Genomic DNA, 26,099 nt, shown 5'->3' on the forward strand with positions numbered 1-26,099 from the left:
TCCCGAAGTTAGAGAATTTAGCATTCTCAAATTGTTATGCATATCTAAGCATACCACTTGAGCTGTCTATATCCTCCTGACTGTTTTATTTTGTTTAAATAAGCTAAATATGCGTATCTGTTAATCTGGGTAAATGATTGAAAGGAATGTGAGTCTTAATCAGTGCATTTAGTAATTCTTGCTTTTCTAAAGTTTATCAATGTCACCAGCAGGCATGCTAGCTAAAATAGTTAGACAAATTAGCTACTCTAACTTCATTGATAGCCTGAAATGGCTTCTTGGTAGCTACTGTAGTTGAGGTTAGGAACCTATCTGGGCTAGCTAAAGCGAACTTCATTAAAGTTGCTACTAGTATTACACAGAAACGACAACAAAATTGACAAATCTGAAGGGGCAATGTGCCCCGTGCCCCCTATGGGCATGATACCTCTGGTCAGGTAGAGACAAGCGCCAGAGCCAAGGAGGAAATCAGTGCCTCCAAATGAAATGCAACCCAGTTACATGTAACTATCTCAGAGTGACCTATTTTATTCAGTGTTCATTTTGTCACTCTTTAAAATTGACTAAATTATTGTCTTAGTCACATTTGTGTCCTTTGAGTAATGATTTTTTCAGAATGATGAAAAGTGGGTCAACTAAATACCCTTTCATTTTAGTCATATCACATTTCTATTGCCTCATTACACAAAAGTAAACATAAATTACTGTCTTCCATGTGCACAAACATAAATAGCCTTGTCTTACCAACATATTTTTCTGCATACCATCCTATTCTCTTCCCAACAGCAGAAATATGACAAACATACACTGTATAAGAATTATCTGGCCATGTAAATTCCTAATTCAGGATATTGTACAAAACAGACTCATAATTGCAGAGAGAGAGCGTAGCTCAATCACCAGATGGTGCCGCAAAGTATTGACAATGTCACTCGTCGCATCATTGTTATGAAAGTTCCACAGACGCCGCAGCCACATTGATGTCCAAAAGTAGAACGGGGGAATGACTTTGAACAGGAGCTATGACTGTTGTGATGTTGTCGATTCATTAAAACTTGAGTCCGAATCGAGCCATAAGTCCACTGTGCTCATGTTCGAGTCCTGGTCCAACTGCTCAAGTCTGATTCACTGGGTCCACATTCATTCCAAATAAAGTTATTTACACAGTCATATATAGTGTAGTGGAAAGAGGAATTTAGTCAAATTGTTTGCTATCTATTATCCTTTCCTTCTATGCCAACAAATGTTTGCATATAGGCTACTCACATGCACTGAAATTGTTTCTGTAGTTAGAAACAGATTTTGCAACATTTTTGTTGAATTGTGATTTGATCTCTGAGAAAGTAAGTTAATTGTTAATCAAGATGACTTTTTTCAATATTCTATGAATCCGATCAATTCATATGTCCAATTTGGGTGCAATCAATTAGCTTAGATTCAACAAAATTACATTACAGGAATGCTAATCTTATCTGTTTCTAACTACAGAAACGATTTCTGAACAATATGAGTGTCATGGCTTGCTGAATTGACATGGAACGACGTTCAGCTGGAATGTCAATTCCTTGAACGTTGCAGATAGAAATTTCATGAATAGAGCCAACGTTATTCCTTATTCAACATGTCAGAGGCATATTTGTTCTATAGTCAAGGGAGAAACATAGCTAGACTGTTGTTCTACTATTCAACTCAATGCTGCTATTGTTTTTCATTTCGTATAGCACCTTGAGTCTTAACCAGGCAAGGGTAGAGAACTAGAAGGTTGGTGGTGACTGGTTAGCTATGGGGAAGCAATAGAGTCGCCTGTGCAATGTGTATAATCAGACGCAGAGCTGGAGCGGAGCCTGTCTGCCTGTCTGCCCACACATAGCTTACTCCCCCACAGCTCACCAGCTGATGTAGACTGTGTGGTGCATTCTTCCTACTGCTGAACAGAACTGCGCTACGCATCTGTGCTGCTAATATTAATTGTGCTTGTCACTGAAAAGCTATCAATCTCTCCAAAAATGCTTGTCCAGTTCACTTAGTAGTCAGATTTAGTCGCAGAGATAATTTTGTCTCATCTCTTTTTATTTACTTGAAATTAAAAATAATTTTCATTTAGTTATAGTTTTTTCTTTAGTCAGCTATAGTCTCATCAATTGCCAGTGAAAAATGTGTTTTACGAGTGGTGCAGCACACTGCATCTCAGTGCTAGAGGCGTCATTACAGACCCTGGTTCGATTCCAGGCTGTATCACAACTGGCCTTGATTGGGAATCCCACAGGGCGCACACAATTGGTCCAGCGTCATCAGGGTTAGGGTTTGGCTGGGTTAGGCAGTCCGTGTAAATAAGAATTAGTTCTTAACTGGCTTGCCTAGTTAAATAAAGGTTAAATAATCAGCCCTGAAAAGAATGAGGGAGGGATGAAGAGAGGAATGATGAATAATAGATGGAGATGGATGAGGTTACTGGGATGCTGCAGATGTTTTCCCAATCTTTTTTTCACTCAATCCCTTTCTAGTCTGCCTTCAATCCCCTTATTTATTTTAAATCCTGTAAAAAAGACTGATATTATAAACAAAATTACCCTTTTTTTGGGCTCAGTGCCACTGACATGTCAGGGCACATGCAGTCAGTGGTCTCAGGAGTCCTGTGTGTGTGAGACTCACACCCATAGAGTTTGCCTCCATCAATTAGTTGTATAATATTAGATATTGATCTTGTTGGTGTTTCATCATTTACACTTCTCTTCTTTGATAACACCATATTGGATGTTTTTTTTCAGATTACAGACTGACTAGATGATATTCACCATCACTCATTATCAGCCCTTTTCAATGTTGTCCCGCTAAGATTGTTCAGGCCCAGTATTAGTGACTCATGATAACATTATGCTTACACAGTTAAGGCAAATAATCACATTTTGTGTGTGTGCTTTATTGCCGTAGTTGTGATCATACACCCAGCTGTTAGCTGGATAGATATTTGACAGACTGTTACCTCTCTCTCTAACCCCTCTCTACCTCCAATAGATTTAGAGGAATGACCCATAATCCTCTTCTAGTGGTGGGACACGGCTAAACTCCACACAGTGATTTTATTACAGTAATCTCTGGTGAAATTGGCTTAGCTTCCTTTCAGACAGCAAGCAGACAGGGAGGCAATCAGAGACACAACAAGACATACAGAGAGCTGCAATGAGAACAAGACAGTGGTTCCAGAGTCTGACAACAGAGCAACAGAGAGAGAGCTTACTGGGAGTTGACAGCAGTGCAGGTTGACGTTTATTGTCAAGAGTCATGTCCTGGAGGCAGAACTGAGCGATTTCCCCTTAGATAGGCCAGCTGCAAAGTCAAAATTGGCTATATTGTAAACATTTCTGAAAACAAAAAATATATATATTTTTGGTCTTCATTTAAGGTTAGGCATTAAGGTTAGCAGTGTGGTTAAGGTTAGGGTTAGGTTTAAAATCAGATTTTATGACTTTGTGGCTGTTCCAGGCTAATAACCACTCTGCAGAGCTTCCTCCAGAACAAGATTCATGACTGAAAACGCTAACCTGCAACAGGGGTACGACACTACTAGCAATACAAACTAGGCTCTGTTGTTATGTACTTGTGCTATGATTTACCAGTATAATAAGATAACAAGATATCATTTTTATGTAAGCTGCAGCCTGCTGATCTTCATTGTGTGGTCTTGCTGTCTGATGTAGCAACATAAAGTAAAGGACACACACACACACACACACACACACACACACACACACACACACACACACACACACACACACACACACACACACACACACACACACACACACACACACACACACACACAGTGTAATGTTATTGACAGGTAGCCAGTATAAACCAAGGTGGAATGTACCATTTAAATTCTATTCAAGGGGAATTTGTGTCTGTTCTTCATCAGCTATTCTTCTCTGCATTATTGTAATCGAGCGGCATAGTACAGAAAGAAGGCTAGAGAAGGGAGAGTATAGAGGAATAGTTCACATTGAAATGGCATAGAGGCAAGACTGATTAAAGGGAAATTAAAGTGTGTTGAGTTTGATACAGCATTTTCCTCTGCCTTTTCCCTTTTTTCTCACTCTCTTTTATTGAGAAGATGGGTCCCAGATGGGTCCCAGGAAACGAGCCCCACCCCCATATGTCTGGCCACACCCCTCACGTGACAGAGAGGAATACTAAATCGTGGTGGCCATGGTGACCCCCCTCCAATGGTGCAGTTTGAAGTAGCAGTTTGGTTTACTCCCTCTGCATCTTTATCATACTTTGGTATCTAACATGTTGTATACCTTAACAGTGTAACAATATGCTGTGTAAACCCGCCTACACACACATTGCGCATGCGCAAACACACACCCTGGAAAACACACACACATGGCCCCACACACACACAAAATGCCTTTTATAGCTGATATCATCAGTACTGTTTCTGTATATGGAAATAATTGAGTGAATAATACAATATCAAAGTTGGAGAAGATCTGAGCAAAATAAGACTTGAAGAAAGAGGGAGAAGACAACGATTCAATAACCACAAACAATGAGTTTTCTTTCAAACACTTTCATTATTTTCTCCACATAACTCAAAAACAAACAGACCCCCAAAAAGTGAATAAATAAAAGAGGAGAGGAGAGAGAAAAAGAACTGGGCATGCTTGGGCATGCGATGGGCTCTCAAGGTGATGGGTACTTCCAGTCGGAATGGTAGAAAAACCACAGGAACAGGTAGATCACCTCTGCACCTCTCAGCATCAAGACCCGCTGGACCAATATTCATAGTTATTCTTTGAATCAGTGAACCATTTCCCATAATATGCCTTAACCATCTTACAGTATCAGTCCAGTTTCCAACAGTACCTCAGTAAGTCAAGACTGGGGGAGCAAACCACAGGAGGTTGGTGGCACCTTAATTGGGGAGGATGGGTTCGTGGTAATGGCTGGAGCGGAATTAGTGGAATGGCAAAAAATACATCAAACACATGGTTTCCATGTGTTTGATGCAACTCCATTTACTCCGATACAGCCATTATTATGAGCCGTCCTCCCCTCAGCAGTCTCCACTTGCGCAAACGTTCTTGAAAAATATAACTCCAAGCATTTGGCCCCAGCTTTCATTCCTTCACATCGGCAGCTCTGTTTGACTTTGCTGGATAGAGAAACGGAGAGGTATGGGAGGAAGAGAAGAGAGCACACATACTGTAGATTGTGAATGATTACTGACTGGAGGACCAGGACAATCAGGAGGGGGTACTAGCCCATTACAGACATGCTATAAATGTCTCAGAGTCTTTGAGTTAGTTAGCCAGATATAAAAGATACACAAAACATTTCTCTCTTAGTTTGTCTGTTTTTTCCCTCTCTTGTTTAGTTCCGTCTAAGATGTTGAGTTGAGTTTGAGTTTATTTTTTATTTTTACAGGGACAGTGCACATTAATCAACGTTTCAGTAAAAGTGCCGGTTTTACCCAGCCGGCTAATTTTCAACCGCAGTCCCTGTGGACTTGGTCATGGAGAAGCAGTGGGATGCAGTAGACTGTCTGATTCCTTTACTGTACCGTACTATAGCTCCAGCCCAGGCTATCCTATGGAAGATTCTGCTTCTCAGAACAGTACTGGACAACACCTGGAAAGCTTCTGCTTGCTCACAACTAAGAGGAAATTGGCAAAGCCAGTAAAAGACAACCTTTCCTCATTGGGATGACATTTTAAAATGTTTTTATTTTCTTTCGTTTTTTTATTTAAAAAAAATGTATACAAATCTAAAACATACTTGACCATGCATTTTAGAATATTTTTTTTTCTTACTTTATAAAACAAGGCAGTTGGCGTTTTTTCAGACGTCTTGCAAATAGCTAAAAATGTTGATGATTTTTTTCTGTCTTGGGAAATCGTTGTTTTGAAAGCAGCAGTTTGAAACGTAACAGTCTCTGAACTTGTACTTGGGCACACTCGTCTCTTACTGTACGGGGAGCCAGTGGCTCCAGACCAGGTGTGTGGGGTGAGGTTTGGGTAGAAACCTTTAGTCATTATACTGTAATGAGAAAGAGAAAGAGAGAGACTCTGTTGGGGCCAAAGGGGCAGTTAGATGACAACTGACAGAATGTCATGCCCTATAGTCCTCATATGAAGTTCAACCTGTACATTAAAGACCAGAGAGATACTGATGAAGTTGGTTGGAATGTCAATATTTTATACAAATCTAGCGTGTAATAACTCCACTGGACAGACGTGCATGAGTATTATACCTGTTGTGTACATGGAATTGTACAGTGTGTGTTTGAGAGTTCTTTCCTTTAGATCATGATCAATGATCCTTTTGTTGTCGACTATAGAGAGAATATTTTACGTTAGAGACTTTTGTTGTCGACTATAGAGAGAATCTTTTACGTTAGAGACTTTTGTTGTCGACTACAGAGAGAATCTTTTACATTAGAGACTTTTGTTGTCGACTACAGAGAGAATCTTTTACATTAGAGACTTTTGTTGTCGACTATAGAGAGAATCTTTTACGTTAGAGACTTTTGTTGTCGACTATAGAGAGAATCTTTTACGTTAGAGACTTTTGTTGTCGACTACAGAGAGAATCTTTTACCTTAGAGACTTTTGTTGTCGACTATAGAGAGAATCTTTTACGTTAGAGACTTTTGTTGTCGACTATAGAGAGAATCTTTTACATTAGAGACTTTTGTTGTCGACTATAGAGAGAATCTTTTACGTTAGAGACTTTTGTTGTCGACTACAGAGAGAATCTTTTACATTAGAGACTTTTGTTGTCGACTATAGAGAGAATCTTTTACGTTAGAGACTTTTGTTGTCGACTACAGAGAGAATATTTTACATTAGAGACTTTTGTTGTCGACTATAGAGAGAATCTTTTACATTAGAGACTTGTTGTCGACTACAGAGAGAATATTTTACATTAGAGACTTTTGTTGTCGACTATAGAGAGAATCTTTTACGTTAGAGACTTTTGTTGTCGACTACAGAGAGAATCTTTTATGTTAGACTTTTGTTGTCGACTATAGAGAGAATCTTTTACGTTAGAGACTTTTGTTGTCGACTACAGAGAGAATCTTTTACGTTAGAGACTTTTGTTGTCGACTATAGAGAGAATCTTTTACATTAGAGACTTTTGTTGTCGACTATAGAGAGAATCTTTTACGTTAGAGACTTTTGTTGTCGACTACAGAGAGAATCTTTTACATTAGAGACTTTTGTTGTCGACTATAGAGAGAATCTTTTACGTTAGAGACTTTTGTTGTCGACTACAGAGAGAATATTTTACATTAGAGACTTTTGTTGTCGACTATAGAGAGAATCTTTTACATTAGAGACTTTTGTTGTCGACTACAGAGAGAATATTTTACATTAGAGACTTTTGTTGTCGACTATAGAGAGAATCTTTTACGTTAGAGACTTTTGTTGTCGACTACAGAGAGAATCTTTTATGTTAGACTTTTGTTGTCGACTATAGAGAGAATCTTTTACGTTAGAGACTTTTGTTGTCGACTACAGAGAGAATCTTTTACGTTAGAGACTTTTGTTGTCGACTATAGAGAGAATCTTTTACGTTAGAGACTTTTGTTGTCGACTACAGAGAGAATATTTTATGTTAGACTTTTGTTGTCGACTATAGAGAGAATCTTTTACATTAGAGACTTTTGTTGTCGACTATAGAGAGAATCTTTTACGTTAGAGACTTTTGTTGTCGACTACAGAGAGAATCTTTTACATTAGAGACTTTTGTTGTCGACTATAGAGAGAATCTTTTACGTTAGAGACTTTTGTTGTCGACTACAGAGAGAATATTTTACATTAGAGACTTTTGTTGTCGACTATAGAGAGAATCTTTTACATTAGAGACTTTTGTTGTCGACTACAGAGAGAATATTTTACATTAGAGACTTTTGTTGTCGACTATAGAGAGAATCTTTTACGTTAGAGACTTTTGTTGTCGACTACAGAGAGAATCTTTTATGTTAGACTTTTGTTGTCGACTATAGAGAGAATCTTTTACGTTAGAGACTTTTGTTGTCGACTACAGAGAGAATATTTTACATTAGAGACTTTTGTTGTCGACTATAGAGAGAATCTTTTACGTTAGAGACTTTTGTTGTCGACTACAGAGAGAATCTTTTATGTTAGACTTTTGTTGTCGACTATAGAGAGAATCTTTTACGTTAGAGACTTTTGTTGTCGACTACAGAGAGAATCTTTTACGTTAGAGACTTTTGTTGTCGACTACAGAGAGAATCTTTTACATTAGAGACCTGGATGAAGTCCTTTCAGACAGAAGTATTCCTACTCCGGTTGCGGACGGATTAGATAAAGAGTAGTTCCTCTCGCATGTTTCAATCTTGGTAACCCAAGTTGCTAAATTTACAAACGGTTTACTAGCATAGATAGGTATGGTGTTATAGTTGTTAGAGGCAAATTTGTATTGGTCATGGTGGTTTTTCAGATTGTAAACATGTCCTGTTGCTGACCAGATTCTGTAGTTGCAAAAGTTGTTTTGCAGCCCTATTTTTATTTAATCATATTTTTATGAAAGAAAGAAACAAAATGAAGTCTTGGTGGAAATGGTTGGTTGTTAGGATTTGGGGAGCACGGTGGGGTATAAAATGAAAGGAGAGTTACATGAAACAAGGAAAAGAGGCTAACAAGATATGGTGTGATGTCATGAGTGGACTACCGGGAAGGGGAAGGATGGGTGGTGAGAGGCTGAACTTATAATCGTGAAGGGGAACAACGTGCCAGAAGGGTGATATGTGCAGGGGTAGAGGATGGGGTGGGTTCGGAGGGCAATGGGTAGGACAGGGGACAGGGGGCCGTTTCCCATCCCTTTGGACCTTGTATTACTGGGTGGACAACACCTGTGTTCAAATACTACTTGAAATCTTTCAAATACTTTCAGCATTTGCTTGGGCCTGCCTCGACTGTCAGGTAGGCATGGTTTTGCACTTTTGGGACTTTTCTATTGTTTCCACTGCAACAGGTAAGCTCAATCAAGCACAGATACAGTATTTAAAAATATTATTAAATAGTATTTGAACCCAGGTCAGGTGGACACAGTCACAACCAGAGTAGATACATTATCTTCTGCCTCATTTGACCCACTACACCATCATACAGGCAGTGCCACCACTCATCTGAGTCTACCACCAGAAACAAACTCAATCAAAAGAACATCAGCAATATCAACAGAGAGAAAAGGCAATTAAGGAATACAAAATAATATATATTAACATGTCATATGTGAGCAAATGAATCATTTTAATTATATGTTTTTAAACTATGATTTAAGAAGAAGAACAGGTAATTTCAGGGAGAGAAATCCAAAATGTTTTGCAGATGTTTTGCAGATAACTGCTTATCTGAAATCTGGGCATTGGGAACCATCTGTATCCCCATATTGTTTATCCTCTTACTATATTCTTTACAGAAGTGTCAAATGGTCAAGGTCTGGTTACTAATAGTCATGATAATACTCATAATAATGTATAATCATAAAAGGAATCAATAGGCAATACATGTTTAAATAAAAAAGTGGATAAACAAAATAGCGACTCCAATGTTGAGCAAAATCACCATGACGACCAGAATTGAGCTGGAGCTCTGTGGAGGAGGGAGGGAGAGAATAGAACATGTTCATTCAGACTTTTACTAACGTAAGCACACACACACACACACACACACACACACACACACACACACACACACACACACACACACACACACACACACACACACACACACACACACACACACACACACACACACACACACACACACACACACAACAGCTCTGCCTTAACACACAAGCAAATACACAGCTAATGTCTACTTTCTTTGACTTTGGTATTTACTCTGTATAATTAGGTTCATTTGAGAGATACAATATTTTCAAGTGAGTCTGTGTCATTGAGAGCCAGCATGTCTAAATAGCAGACTGTTAGTGAAATCTAACTGATGGGCTTATGTACTTGTAACACTGTCATGGAAAATGTGCAGGACTGGATCTATTGTACAAGGTAGAGAGCATCACAAATGACCAATGTAATTATCAAAGCAATTGAGTCCATAGTATGATATCTAAAATATTTAGAATAAAGATACATCTTTACACTGTAATTCACATAATCATTGGTAGCCTACAGCAGCTATGTTTACTCCACACCATGTTACTGAATGATTCATCCTAAGGATGCATTGTGTATAATTCATCATGCATTTTACGTGGTGCACTCTCCATGTCAAACATGTTGTGTAGATGGCTCAGGTCACTGATCCCATTTGTTTGTGAGATACGTGGACATTAGCTCCATGTGTTGGAGTATCCTCATGGATGGATGTACGTTTTCCTAGGCTGTTAAAATATATCATAGTGGGATCTTTGTCCAAGAGTGTATTACAATGTGATCACTTGCAGAATCTACGTCTGTGTCTCATGTCTTACACAAGTTCGCTGCATTACTTGCCTCACTGCGGTTGCAAACACCCCCCCCCCCCTCCAGTCACCATCACACGCCCACTTATTGGCTACCGCTGAAGCAAGGCATAACCTGTTCCCTAGCAACAGAGCGTGGGGCAGCCAATGCGGGGCTGCTTTGTGGAAGGAGCTACTTTGCCAATCTGCTGTTACTAAGGTGCTGGGAGTACAGTGGGAGATAGCTAGCTGAGGCTGTGGTGCGGTGGAGGGGACTGTGGGAGGTTAGAAGCCCAACCAAGGTGTCTGTGTTGTGTAGAGCACCTGCCTATCAGGAGACTACACCAGGGCCTGGGATGCTCCCACTTGCTACCTTACACATAAGAGTTCATTCTGTTATTTTGTCTGTATACAGTAAAGTTGTATCCGAGAGCTGTGTGAGTGCAGTTGACATGTACATGGAAGTGATTACCCATGCATGTGTATTTTTCTGCATGTGTGCACACAATAAATAAATAACATGACTAAATGTGACTATGAATGTGTGGTTGAGAGGAGGACTCCTTACCGAGTTTGCTTTGAGCTGGGTCAGTTTCTTGTCATCGTCGTGTTCTAGTGCAATGGGTGAGGATTTCTGTGGGGGGGAGAGGGTGAGATCCCTGCGCAGAGGCCTAGCCTCCAGCTTGTCCTCCTTGCGCAGACTGTCCATCTTTTGCATTGAGTCTGGGGCCGGTCCCTCCTTGCCCTCTTTACCCTCCCGCGCCCCTGAAGGCCGTGCCGCCTCCATGTCTCGGCCCTCCCTGGCCTCCCGGCTCTTACTAGGCCGCTGTCTCTGCAGCATGTGGGAGTGGGCTTCGCCCCCGTGACCATGGCCCTCCTCTCCCAGCCCATAGGGCTTCTGGGAGTTGGAGTCCATCGGCTGCAGTGGCCTCATCTCCATCTCGTAGTTGCTCAGCTTCTCCTCATCCTGCTCTAGCAGTCGTGTGTCACTGCTGTGCGTCCGCTGGGACCTCCACGATGCTGATGGGCAGTCCGACCACCGGTCCCTGGAGGCCTTGTGATTGGACGAACCATGCTCTCGAGACTTGTGATTGGAGGAGGCGTGCTTGTGGCCGTGGCCATTTGTGCGCCCGCTGCCCCTGGCTTCCTCTTGGACAGAGGGGGTGGTAGAGCGATTTCTGCCCCAGCTGCCCCCCCTGCTGCCCCCTTTATAAGAGTGCTTGTCCTTGTCCTCGCTCCAGCTGTTGGCCCTAAGGTACTCCCCCCCTCTGCGCCCCTCCATCAGCACCTGGATCTCCTGCCCACTACTGCCCCCTCCCCCACCGCCACCACACCCAGCATCGTCCACAGCACTCTGCCGCAGGAAGCGAGCGTTCTTGGTGCAGTGTGGCTTGGTGGTGGCAGGGCTGCAGGGGGGCGAGGAGGGGTGGCTGGCCTCAGGGCTAAGGTCAGGGGTCAAGTTTGGGGGTGTAGTGCCCTTCATGTAGAGTTCAGGACTGTCTGGCCCTGTGCCACTGGAGACCACCTCAATGTCGTTCTCACTGGAGTTCTGATGTTTTGGCCTTTGGACCTCTACTCCTGACCAACAGCACAGAGACACAGACAGAGACACAGAGAGAGAGACACAGAGAGAGAGACACAGAGAGAGAGACACACAGACAGAGACACACAGACAGAGACACACAGACAGAGACACAGAGAGAGATACACAGACAGAGACAGAGAGAGACAGAGAGAGAGAGAGAGAGACACAGACAGAGACACAGAGAGAGAGACACACAGACAGAGACACACAGACAGAGACACAGAGAGAGATACACAGACAGAGACAGAGAGAGAGAGAGACACACAGACAGAGACACAGAGAGAGACACAGACAGAGACACGAGAGAGAGACAGACAGAAAGAGAGACACAGACAGAAAGAGAAACACAGACAGAAAGAGGAAACACAGACAGAGAGACAGAGAGTCAGGACAGCATGACACACAATGTTGGAATAGTCCCTTTTCAAAGTGAATGATTTAGAGTTATTATATTGGGATAGTCCCTTTTCAAAGTGAATGATTTAGTTATTAGGTTGGGATAGTCCCTTTTCAAAGTGAATGATTTAGAGTTATTAGGTTTGGATAGTCCCTTTTCAAAGTGAATGATTTAGAGTTATTACGTTGGGATAGTCCCTTTTCAAAGTGAATGATATAGAGTTATTACGTTGGGATAGTCCCTTTTCAAAGTGAATGATTTAGAGTTATTACGTTGGGATAGTCCCTTTTCAAAGTGAATGTTTTAGAGTTATTACGTTGGGATAGTCCCTTTTCAAAGTAAATGATTTAGAGTTATTACGTTGAGATAGTCCCTTTTCAAAGTGAATGATTTAGAGTTATTACGTTGGGATAGTCCCTTTTCAAAGTAAATGATTTAGAGTTATTGCGTTAGGATAGTCCCTTTTCAAAGTAAATGATTTAGAGTTATTACGTTGGGATAGTCCCTTTTCAAAGTAAATGATTTAGAGTTATTGCGTTAGGATAGTCCCTTTTCAAAGTGAATGATTTAGAGTTATTACGTTGGGATAGTCCCTTTTCAAAGTAAATGATTTAGAGTTCTCTTTGTTTTATATTCATGTTTGGACTTGTTTTATATTCAAGTCCAATCTCTGTGATATGGCCATGGCCAATTTACCCCATGAATGACATGAACAGCTGTACTGCTAACGTCAACCAGATGATGTCAGTATTATGTAAAGGAAATCAAAGGGACTTGCACATGGAAGGAACCATAACCCCATATATTGCCCTTAAAATGACCTAAATTCCTTTCCTGAGATGCGTGTAGTTGATGTGCCCATTATATTATGCAATCATGCACACAACACAATAGAATAGAATACCTCTTAGACAGACAGACTATTCCTGACCACTCCTGTCCTGTCTTTAGACTAGACTCTGTCTCTTTTCAAGGTTTTTCAGTCAGCAGCACCAGAGAGAGAGAGGGGGGGCTGGTTAAGCATTCTACTCAGTTACGCCAGACACTCCTTTCTCTCTCTGCATTGCCTACCTTACCTCGCTGTCTCCCAGACGTCTGCACCCAGCCAGTCACAGCACTCACACAATCTTTACTCTGCTCAACAGGCAGCACAGCACGGCAAGGCACAGCACAACACTATCACTCTCACTCTGAGCCTCAACAGTGCTCAATGTGCTAATTTATCATGTGCACGTGCACAGATATTGTGTGCAAAGGGTTTTGTTGGCACATAAGAGCTTGGTGAAATGACCTGTTTCAGTTAAGACAAATGCTGTTGTTGTTGCTCTGAGAATAAACTCAGCCTCCTAGGGAATCTGTAACTGTGAGTCTTTATAATGTCATGACATTCAAAACAGCCATCAAGGTATTGTCAGGTACGTGGAACAAACAAACAAGCAAGGGAGAGTATATGTCAGGAAGTGTGTGTGTGTTTAAGAGTGTGTGTCAGTCAGCCTGCCTTGCGTGGGCTTGTTGGAAAGTTCATTGTTGACCTCCCTCCAGCTTCCTGTTGCTGCCTCCATCACTCATGACTTGCACTGCACTGTGGGTAACCGGTCCCATGGGGCACGAGCACATACAGTAGAGCACCCACATGCCTGCCACTGACACCTGATTGACTTGGCCATTCTCTCCTCTCTCTTGCCATTATTTACATGTTCAGGAGACATACTGTATGTTTATTCATATATGATGCCGTATGTATTTTCTCTCAGCATTTCAAGTTGATAAAATAAAGTGACACACTGTGAGTGCCAAATAGACTCAGGGCATTAGTGTATTGACATTTGTGGTTATAAAAATATTGTGTGTGACAAAATTGGTGCTTCTGGTGTATTGATGGTTGCTATGGGGATGGTGGCACACTCACCGTTTTTGCGGTGCTGGAAGGAGGGGGAGAACTCTTTGGCCGTGACCCTGGCGAGGCGACACTCTTCCTGGGCCTTCTGGGCTGCTCCCATGGCCGCCTCTGCCTTCCCTCGTGCATGGGCTGTCCTGGTGGTGAGTAAATAATAATTAATTAAAGAATGCAACTGCAGGGAGCAAGTTGCATGACTGACTTTGTGAGTGTACTGTACGTGCATTGGAATGTATAATATAATAGACAGCTGGGAATTGTGAGGTCAGACCCTCTAAGTCAGGGCTGCCCAATTCCAATGCTGGAGTATTTTCAAATCATTTCCTATAAATAGTCTACTATTTTAACATATTTTCAAATACTTATTTCAAATACTATTTTAAAATGCCTGGGTTAAATGCATGGGAGTGTATTATACATTTAGTAATGACAGAATGCACTTGAAACTTCACACAGTAAAACCTTTGTAAGACAATACAATTATTTTGCTGATAGGAGTGGGAAAAAGGTACTTGTGCATTGATAAGCACACCAAAGATGACCTTAACGATAAGTAATAAAATAAATACCTCACTTCTAAAAGCCTATTTCACACTATAGCCTGCTGAATTGAAAATATGAATTATAATCCATTTAATAATTCACATTTCCTGTGGCTGCAGGATTATTTCCCTGCTGTATCAAACTGGCTCAAATTAAGATCCTACATCTGTAGCTTCCATCGTAGTATACCCTTCTGGTATGTGACAGATAGCCCCATACTGACATCTGTTTCTGTGACACACTACTGTGGTCTCATAAAAATAATAGAGGCCTGATGATAATGTGCAATCCCTTCAAATGGATCATTCCGTTTTAGCTCACATGACATAAACCCACGTCCAGAGGAGAACATACGGTGCTTTCCCAATCGTTTTGCCTTTACCATTCTTTCTAGTCTCTCTCTCTGAACCCTCTATTTTGTCTCTTTCCTTTTCTATTTCCCTCTCTCCTCCTTGTTTGTGCAGGAACTGTCTTGGTGCAGTATTGCATGTCAATGGTTATTGATTTCTTTTGCCTGTGTTTCTTTTTGCTCCAGGTCTCTCTTCACCCTGGCACTAGAGCTCACATCACTGTGTGTGTGTGTGTCCGTCCGTCCGTCCGTCCGTCCGTCCGTCCGTCCGTCCGTCCGTCCGGTCCGTCCGTCCGTCCGTAGTAGCGTGTGAGTAATAGTCTGTAAAAGTTTATGTTTGTTCATTTTAGATAGCCGTGTGTGGACAGTGTTGGCTGGCCTGGTGTGTTTGGTAGGGACACATTAGTGGGTGTTAGAGAGGGGTGTGGTGAGGGGGTAAGCTGAGGTGAGCTGAGAGGGGGATAGAGCTCCTCATCCTCCTCTACCGGGGACCAGCCCTCTCCTAGACCGTTGTCCTAGCAACTGCAGGAGCAAGGGAGTGAGAAACATAGTGAGAGAGGGAGGAGATAGGAATCTTCCATTCAGTGTTACTGTGCCCCAGAGCACTGCATGACTTATTTTACAGCTTCATCATTTAGAAAGAATGCAGTGATCACCCCACCACACACACACACACACACACACACACACACACACACACACACACACACACACACACGCACAAGTGCTGGCATGTAAGGCAGATATGGATTTGATTCTCTGTCTATTTATATCACACCAAGCCACAGCAGTAAGAACACCACTTCTGATTTCACAGAGACACTAATCATTCTATGACATCAGACACACACAGGACTTTTTGCCTGCACCCCTCATCTCTCCTAATACACCTTCTTACTCTGATGCGTGCGCACGTGCACACATGAACAGAAGTTATTTCACCGCTCTCTGACTCTCACAATGCACAATGTCTCGACCTCTTGAACCATCTTTCTCATGCAAACACAGACATGTTTTCTCACACAACCTGCACTCACCTTGTAACACACAAGTAAAGACAAACGCCCTCCTCCCCACCTCCACTCTAGCAGACATTTAGAGAATTAACTTCCTCTCACACCTTTATCTATCTAACACATTCATTCACACTGAATATATTTGTCTTGAGAAGCTGCTAGCTAATCTTATGTTAATGGAAAAGGGGCCATGCTTATACAATCTTAAGTAACCTAGAATGGTCTGACTAAGGCATGACCTGAGCCGTCTGGGGAATAGCGTGCCATTTGGGACACAAAGAGAGTCTCCCTAATCCTCAGGATGACACACATAAGGGGCCTCTTTTTAATAAGTTGCATCAAGATGGAGTTGAACAGAGCCGGAGACAATTCATGCTTGTTTCCGGTATCAATGTCTCATCAGCAGCACATGATGCAGGGACTCTGATAAATGCATTTACCCTATTAACATCTCATGAACATCTCTTTCTGTCCTACTGTGGTCTCTTTCTGTCCTACTGTGGTCTCTTTCTGTCCTACTGTGGTCTCTTTCAGTCCTACTGTGGTCTCTTTCTGTCCTACTGTGGTCTCTTTCAGTCCTACTGTGGTCTCTTTCTGTCCTACTGTGGTCTCTTTCTGTCCTACTGTGGTTTCTTTCTGTCCTACTGTGGTCTCTTTCTGTCCTACTGTGGTCTCTTTCTGTCCTACTGTGGTCTCTTTCAGTCCTACTGTGGTCTCTTTCTGTCCTACTGTGGTCTCTTTCAGTCCTACTGTGGTCTCTTTCAGTCCTACTGTGGTCTCTTTCTGTCCTACTGTGGTCTCTTTCTGTCCTACTGTGGTCTCTTTCTGTCCTACTGTGGTCTCTTTCTGTCCTACTGTGGTCTCCTTCTGTCCTACTGTGGTCTCTTTCTGTCCTACTGTGGTCTCTTTCAGTCCTACTGTGGTTTCCTTCTGTCCTACTGTGGTCTTCTTTCTGTCCTACTGTGGTCTCTTTCAGTCCTACTGTGGTCTCCTTCTGTCCTACTGGTCTGACCAATCGGATTCCACGCTTCAAGATTGCTTCGATCATGTGGACTGGGATTTGTTCCGCACTGTGGCGAACAACAACATTGATGAATACGCTGATTTGGTCAGCGGGTTTATTAGCAAATGCATCGGCGATGTCGTATCCACAGTGTCTATTAAAACATTCCCAAAACAGAAACCGTGGATTGATGGCAGCATTTGTGCAAAACTGAAAGCACGAACCCCTGCTTTTAATCAGGGAAAGGTGACGGGAAACATGACCGAATACAAACAGTGTAGCTATTCCCTCCGCAAGCAATCAAACAAGCTAAGCCTCAGTATAGAGACAAAGTAGAGTTGCAATTCAACGGCTCAGACACGAGAGGTATGTGGCAGGGTCTACAGTCAATCACGGACTATAAAAGGAAAACCAGCCCCGTCGCGGACCACGATGTCTTGCTCCCCCAGACAGAACAACTTCTTTGCTCACTTTGAGGACAATACAGTGCCACTGACACGGCCCGCTACCAAAACCTGTGGGCTCTCCTTCACTGGAACCAATGTGAGCAAAATATTTAAACGTCTCAACCCTCGCAAGGCTGCAGGCCCAGACAGCATCCCCAGCCGCGTCCTCAGAGCATGCGCAGACCAGCAGGCTGGTGTGTTTACGGACATATTCAATCAATCCTTATCCCAGTCTGCTGTCCCCACATGCTTCAAGAGGGCCACTATTGTTCCTGTTCCAAAGAAAGCTAAGGTAACTAAGCTAAATGACTACCACCCCATAGCACTCAATTCCGTCATCATGAAGTGCTTTGAGAGACTAGTCAAGGACCATATCACCTCCACCCTACCTGACACCATAGACCCACTCCAATTTGCTTACCGCCCCAATAGGTCCACAGACGACGCAATCGCAATCACACTGCACACTGCCCTAACCCATCTGGACTAGAGGAATACCTATGTGAGAATGCTGTTCATCGACTACAGTGCAGCATTTAACACCATAGTACCCTCCAAACTCTTCATCAAGCTCGAGTCCTGGACTTCCTGACGGACCGCCCCCAGGTGGTGAGGGTAGGTAACAACATCTCCACCCCACTGATCTTCAACACTGGGTCCCCACAAGGTTGCGTTGTCAGCCCTCTCCTGTACTCCCTGTTCACCCATGACTGCATGGCCATGCACGCCTCCAACTCAATCATCAAGTTTGCAGACAATACTACAGTAGTAGGCTTGATTACCAACAACGACGAGACGGCCTACAGGGAGGAGGTGAGGGCCCTTGGAGTGTGGTGTCAGGAAAATAACCTCACACTCAGAGTCAACAAAACAAAGGAGATGATTGTGGACTTCAGGAAACAGCAGAGGGAGCACCCCCCTATCCACATTGACGGGACAGTAGTGGAGAGGGTAGAGCGTTTTAAGTTCTTCGGCGTATACATCATGGACCAACTGAAATGGTCCAACCACACAGACAGCGTGGTGAAGAAGGTGCAGCAGCGCAACTACTCCTCCCACAACTGCAAGGCTCTCCAGAGGGTAGTGAGGTCTGCACAACGCACCACCAGGGGCAAACTACCTGCCCTCCAGGACACCTACAGCACCCGATGTCACAGGAAGGCCAAAAAGATCATCAAGGACAACAACCACCCTAGCCACTGCCTGTTCACCCCGCTATCATCCAGAAGGCGAGGTCAGTACAGGTGCATCAAAGCAGGGACCGAGAGACTGAAAAACAGCTTCTATCTCAAGGCATTCAGACTGTTAAACAGCCACCACTAACATTGAGAGGCTGCTGCCAACATACTGACTCAACTCCAGCCACTTTAATAATGGAAACATTTATGTAATAAATGTATCACTAGCCACTTTAAACAATGCCACTTAATATAATGTTTACATGTTTACATTACACTGTACTCTATACCATCCACTGCATCTTGCCTATGCCGTTCTATACCATCACTCATTCATATATTTTTTTATGTACATATTCTTATTCATCCCTTTATATTTGTGTGTATAAGGTAGTTGTTGTGAAATTGTTAGGTGAGATTACTCATTGGATATTACTGCATTGTCAGAACTAGAAGCACAAGCATTTTTGCTACACTCGCATTAACATCTGCTAACCATGTGTATGTGACAAATACAATTTGATTTGATTTACTGTGGTCTCCTTCTGTCCTACTGTGGTCTCCTTCTGTCCTACTGTGGTCTCCTTCTGTCCTACTGTAGTCTCTTTCTGTCCTACTGTGGTCTCCTTCTGTCCTATTGTGCTCACCTTCTGTCCTACTGTAGTCTCTTTCTGTCCTACTGTGGTCTCCTTCTGCCTCTGTTTGTGAGTATGTCTCTATCTCTCTCTCTCTGTGTGTGTGAGTGTTTGTTGTTGTTTACCTATATTGTTCTGTGACTATGCATTATTTCTTGGTATCTTACCTCGAAGAGTAACCTTTGTCTTGGAGTTCTACAAGGAAAATACCTTTCCTCTCATAATATCTGGGTTAGCCTGTGTACTGTTTGCACCAGAGAACTGCTCTAGAGGCAATTCAAATGTTTAGCATAGAACGGTTGAAGTCAATCTCTTCTCACACGGTGTTCCTCGAAAAATGCATCCCTGTCCTCACAGACAGAGGTATGTTACCCACATTCTCCTTACTGTATTTTATGACTGCTTTAAAGTCAAGCAGTGGCTGCTATTGTTCCTGACTACAAAATGATACCCCCATACCCCTGCTCTCATCCTTTCCTCTCTCTGTGCTACAGCAGTGCCACACTGAATCAGCTGACATGGGTTGAGATAAATGTATTATCCTGCTGCATCGAGGTGTAGATGCCCTCATCTATAAAGAGTGTCCCTGTGTAGGTAGTTAGCTGTAGCCAGTGTGCCCTGTGTAGGTAGTTAGCTGTAGCCAGTGTGCCCTGTGTAGGTAGTTAGCTGTAGCCAGTGTCCCTGTGTAGGTAGTTAGCTGTAGCCATTGTGTCCTGTGTAGGTAGTTAGCTGTAACCAGTGTCTCTGTGTAGGTAGTTAGCTGTAGCCAGTATTCCTGTGTAGGTAGTTAGCTGTGGCCAGTGTCCCTGTGTAGGTAGTTAGCTGAAGCCAGTGTGTCCTGTGTAGGTAGTTAGCTGTAGCCAGTGTGTCCTGTGTAGGTAGTTAGCTGTAGCCAGTGTGTCCTGTGTAGGTAGTTAGCTGGAGCCAGTGTGTCCTGTGTAGGTAGTTAGCTGTAGCCAGTGTGTCCTGTGTAGGTAGTTAGCTGTAGCCAGTGTGCCCTATTACTATACTTAAACAAATAAAAATATGCAGACTCTTATCCAGAGAAACTTACAGGAGCGATTAGGGTTAAGTGCCTTTCTCAAGGGCCCATCGTCAGATTTGTCACCTAGTCGTCTCGAGGATTCAAACCACCTTCCGGTAACTGACCCAGTGCTCTTAACATCCAGGCTACCTGTTGCCCTGTGTAGGTACTTAGCTGTAGCCAGTGTGCCTGGAAGAGTTTGATGAGCTTAAATAGGATTTGAGTTTTAGAACCAAATATAGCAAATGCATACCCTTGCATATACTGTATGTATGTGTAGAAACACAGACACAGACACACACATGGAAGTGTACAGATGCCCACAAAACGTCCATAGTTCATCGTTTTTAGAGTAATAGCCTTTGGGGATGCATCCTATGATATAATAATTAATCGATATGCATAGTTAAGACTTTGGAGTTCTTGGAAGAGTGTGCTGGGTGTGAAGGTTGTAAGCGTGGGTGTTTGAACATTTGTTTGCATGCACATATATTTATGTGCAAATTGTGTGTGTGTGTGTGTGTGTGTGTGTGTGTGTGTGTGTGTGTGTGTGTGTGTGTGTGTGTGTGTGTGGCGGCCAGCCTCCAGTTCAGCCTCCCTTGTCTCTCTCAGGCTGTCCGCCAATGCAGATATCACTCCCTGCCTCTCTCTCTCTCTCTCTCTCTCTCTCTCTCTCTTTCTCTCTTTATCTCTGATATTCTCTCTTTTTCTTTCTCTGTCTCCCGTCATGCCTTTCTCCCACCTCCCTCCCTGGAGGTTTCAACGGCCCAACACAGGAGTGCAAAGGAAAGTCCAGAAACAGGCAGATCACACAGGTATTCTGTTATCATAGCTTATGGCCTAATTGGGCTTTCTCTTTATCTCTCTCTGTCAGCCACAAAAACACATACACACATGCACTTATGCACGGACACACATACACATGTGCATGCACGCACACACACACGTCACACCCACACACACATATGAACAAATGCATACATACTTTCAAATAATGATGTAATAGTTCATAGCCATGACACCATGACCGTGTATACCCACATCATTGATTGCCTCTACTGCTCACCCATCAATATAGACCCATCAAGGTTCCGGGCAACGTGTTTAAACAATCCATACCAGCCTCATTCAGACCCCAGTCTGGTCTGGTCAGGAAGAGGAACTCAGTATAGTGGGCGATGCAGAGTTCCACATGCATGTGTGATATCCAAGAGCAACCAGCGATGTAATCCAACCCTAGTTTATAACTAATGTAGCTCCATGTTGCATTCTTTCAGTTCCTCAGTCCAGAAGGGGATACACAAACTAACAGTGGGGAACCGTGAGGGCCTTCTAAACCTTCAGAGAAGACTTAAGAATTTATAAAATAATTGTTGTTGTTTTAAAATATACACTTATACACTTAAAATATATACACGTTGAATTTCTATTTAATCTTTTCAATAATATTTCAATGGTATTCTGATTATATTATCCTTCTCAAGGATATTCTGATTATATTATCCTTCTCAAGGATATTCTGACTGAAATGCTTCAGGTGGTTTTGGAAAGGAAAGGGTTAACACTGAAACAAAAAAAAGATCCAATCAGAATTTTTCTTTGTTGGTCTCTGGGGAGATAAATCTAGCTAGCTATGTCAGCCATTGGCTCGGCCCTCAGAGGCTAGATAGAAGGCATCTGCCATTTAACTGTATTTGAGTATAATTTAGGAGTAACAGTGGAATCAACCAATCACATTTTGACTTGGGTGGGACGGTTCGTACAAAAACGTATGGAAACTTCCAGCTTCTTGAAGGCGGTCAGGTCACTGCACAATAGCGAGCAGTAGTTTTCCCACGGTTTACCTAGCTAGCTTTTGTTGTCAGCTTGTTAAAAGTGTGTAGCAGCTGCAGCATGTTATCGAAGAGGATGTTGTTGCTAAATTGTTACTCTGGCTTCGCCCTTTTCAAGATGAACTTTCAACAAGAAGTTATGTTTCAAATGATCATTGTCTGGTGAATGGAACAGTGTTTTTTATTGCAGCTCGCTCGCTGTTAGCTGTCTCTGAAAATAAATAAAATAAAATCAAAACAAATCACGTTTTATTTGTCACACATACACATGGTAAGCAGATGTTAATGCGAGTGTAGCGAAATGCTTGTGCTTCTAGTTCCGACAATGCAGTAATAACCAACAAGTAATCTAGCTAACAATTCCAAAACTACTACCTTATAGACACAAGTGTAAGGGGATAAAGAATATGTACATAAGATATATGAATGAGTGATGGTACAGAGCGGCATAGGCAAGATACAGTAGATGGTATTGAGTGCAGTATATACATATGAGATGAGTATGTAAACAAAGTGGCATAGTTAAAGTGGCTAGTGATACATGTATTACATAAGGATGCAGTAGATGATATAGAGTACAGTATATACGTATACATATGAGATGAATAATGTAGGGTATGTAAACATTATATTAGGTAGCATTGTTTAAAGTGGCTAGTGATATATTTTACATCATTTCCCATCAATTCCCATTATTAAAGTGGCTGGAGTTGAGTCAGTGTGTTGGCAGCAGCCACTCAATGTTAGTGGTGGCTGTTTAACAGTCTGATGGCCTTGAGATAGAAGCTGTTTTTCAGTCTCTCGGTCCCAGCTTTGATGCACCTGTACTGACCTCGCCTTCTGGATGATAGCGGGGTGAACAGGCAGTGGCTCGGGTGGTTGTTGTCCTTGATGATTGTTACGGATACAGTTATCCTGTGTCTGTGTGTATCCTGTGTGTGTGTTTCTTTTCTCTCCTTCTCCCCTCACAGGTGAAAATCATCACTCTCCAATCAATCATCAATCAGAAGACACACCTCCTCCTATTTCCTGACCTATCACAGTTCCTTCCCCATGGTTTAAAAACCCCAACATTTGTTTGTTCTGGAGCTCAGCTCAGCTCAGCTCAATCTCTCTGTAATGCCATGTCTGTAGGTCTCTGTGTTTCACTCTCGCTTTGTGTCTTAAACTCTCTTTTGTTTAAAGCACTTCATAGCACTTTGTCATCACCTGTGAGTATTGTTTTTGGTTATGGTGTTTGTTTGTTGCTGGTGGGAAAAGGGGGAAACCAAGACAAGTCGCCCATGGGCATACACTACCCGTAGGTGAACTTTGTTAAATACACTAGTTAGAACTGGGCGGACCACCCACTGTATTTTTGGTTAGTTAGTTAGCTGTTGTTAAAGTAGGCTAGTCTAGCTTAGGGGTGTTTTTGAATACTTATTGTTTCTTTCCTTGGGTCCAGCTCAGCCCCTTTTCCTGCTCCCCCCTTTACCGTGTGTTTATAAATAAACCTAGAGTTTGACGGTAGATTTCTGTTGTCGTGGTTATTTCGTTCACACTTTTACTTTGTCACAATAATAATTTGCATGAGTTATGTTACGGGTCTCATTACCATCCCCCCAAGACCGTCGGGCCAAAAGGGATTCGTAACAATGATCTTTATGGCCTTCCTGTGACATCGGGTGGTGTAGGTGTCCTGGAGGGCAGGTAGTTTGCCCCCGGTGATGCGTTGTGCAGACCTCACTACCCTCTGGAGAGCCTTACGGTTGTGGGCGGAGCAGTTGCCGTACCAGGCGGTGATACAGCCCGACAGGATGCTCTCGATTGTGCATCTGTAGAAGTTTGTGAGTGCTTTTGGTGACAAGCCAAATTTCTTCACGATGCTGTCTGTGCGGGTGGACCAATTCAGTTTGTCTGTGATGTGTACGCCAAGGAACTTAAAACGTACTACCCTCTCCACTACTGTTCCATCGATGTGGATAGGGGGGTGTTCCCTCTGCTGTTTCCTGAAGTCCACAATCATCTCCTTAGTTTTGTTGACGTTGAGTGTGAGGTTATTTTCCTGACACCACACTCCGAGGGCCCTCACCTCCTCCCTGTAGGCCGTCTCATCGTTGTTGGTAACTAAAGCCTACCACTGTTGTGTCGTCCGCAAACTTGATGATTGAGTTGGAGGCGTGCATGGCCATGCAGTCGTGGGTGAACAGGGAGTACAGGAGAGGGCTCAGAACGCACCCTTGTGGGGCCCCAGTGTTGAGGATCAGCGGGGTGGAGATGTTGTTGCCTACCCTCACCACCTGGGGGTGGCCCGTCAGGAAGTCCAGTACCCAGTTGCACAGGGTGGGGTCGGAACCCAGGGTCTCGAGCTTGATGATGAGCTTGGAGGGCACTATGGTGTTAAATGCCGAGCTGTAGTCGATGAACAGCATTCTCATAGGTATTCCTCTTGTCCAGATGGGTTAGGGCAGTGTGCAGTGTGGTTGAGATTGCATCGTCTGTGGACCTATTTGGGCAGTAAGCAAATAACTTACAGTATGTGTGTGAAACATCGTTGCATTTAAACTTTAGATTGATCACTGGTTACTTTGTGTGGTGAACATGATGAAAAGTAATAGTTATACAATTTGATTGAGAAATGCTTAGCCTAATGGTTGTGTTTTTGTATTCTTATGATTGGGACCTACTGGCTTATTATGTCTGAGTGAATGAGCTTCTTATCCTTTAACATCATGCCGTGTGAGATTGCTGTCTTTCTAGTGGCTCTATATTTTTGGCTAATGGTGTTTCTGTATGCTACTGTACAATGTAGGCCTACAGTGTAAGCTACATGTGATAGCAGAGTTTGCTAAACAAATGACCTCCCGATACAAATCTTCATGATATCACGTAATCACGCGAATGTTCCAACGGTTGCGTGTTCGAAACTCATCACAGACAACTTTAGCATTTTAGCTAATTAGCATCTTTGCAACTACTTACTACTTTTTAGCTACTTTGCAACTACTTACATGTTAGCTAACCTTAACCCTAACCAAAACCTTAACCCTTAACCTTAACCCCAGCCTAGCTAATGTTAGCCACTTTGCAAATTCCTAACATATTGTATGAATTGCAATTCGTAACATATCATATAAATTGTAATTCGTAACATATCATATTAAATGGATGAGGGACATCCACAAATTAATACATATTATATACCATACCAAACGTAACAGATCATACTCCTGAGTGACGCAGCGGTCTAGGGCACTGCAGCTCAGTGCAAGAGGTGTCACTATAGTCCCTGGTTCGAATCCAGGCTGTATCACATCCGGCTGTGATTGGGAGTCCCATAGGGTGGTGCACAATTGGCCCGGCATCGTCTGGGTTTGGCCGGGGTAGGCCGTCATTGTAAATAAGAATATGTTCTTAACTGACTTGCCTAGTTAAATAAAGGTAATTTTTTTTATTTTTATTATAGATTTAAAAAAAATACTATTTTCAGTGTCCTGGTTTTAATTTTACTATGTTACGTCTACCCCTGATTACAGGTTGCAGGCAAACAACGAGTTGAGAGCTGCTTGCTCTTGAGATGATATTCTGGTGAAACTAAGCTATGTTGCGTGCATGTCAATATATTTGTGCTTTGTGATGTCGTAGGCCACTTTGTGCATGATTTCTCTATTGTACTACATAATTGATATGGTGTATAGTATACCTCCACTACACTACTTTGACACACATCAATGGAAATTAAAAGTGAATATACGCAATGCCCACTGAAACAAAAGTT

At 42.6% G+C, this 26,099-nt stretch overlaps 1 protein-coding gene across 7 annotated transcripts in view; it reads right to left on the reverse strand.

The window, feature by feature from the left end:
* Positions 1-4,538: 4,538 nt before the first annotated feature.
* Positions 4,539-26,099, reverse strand: part of LOC118401363 (junctophilin-3-like) — a 33,603-nt gene continuing 12,042 nt past the window's right edge. The window contains exons 3-6 of one of the 7 annotated variants that reach the window (XR_008075526.1): positions 14,329-14,453; positions 11,006-12,015; positions 7,662-9,626; positions 4,539-6,603 (exon numbers count right to left, since the gene is read on the reverse strand). Coding sequence is in view for 3 of the 7 variants with exons in the window: in XM_052475040.1 (XP_052331000.1) it covers positions 9,546-9,626; positions 11,006-12,015; positions 14,329-14,453 (1,216 nt within the window). In the remaining 4 variants the exon portion in view is untranslated. Of the gene's footprint in view, positions 9,627-11,005; positions 12,016-14,328; positions 14,454-22,574; positions 24,828-26,099 lie in introns of those variants that run through there. The other 6 variants (XR_008075525.1, XR_008075524.1, XR_008075523.1 and 3 more) reach the window with 6 other exon arrangements.

This window comes from Oncorhynchus keta, chromosome 22 (genome assembly GCF_023373465.1).
Source record: "Oncorhynchus keta strain PuntledgeMale-10-30-2019 chromosome 22, Oket_V2, whole genome shotgun sequence".
Taxonomy (NCBI): Eukaryota; Metazoa; Chordata; class Actinopteri; order Salmoniformes; family Salmonidae; genus Oncorhynchus; species Oncorhynchus keta.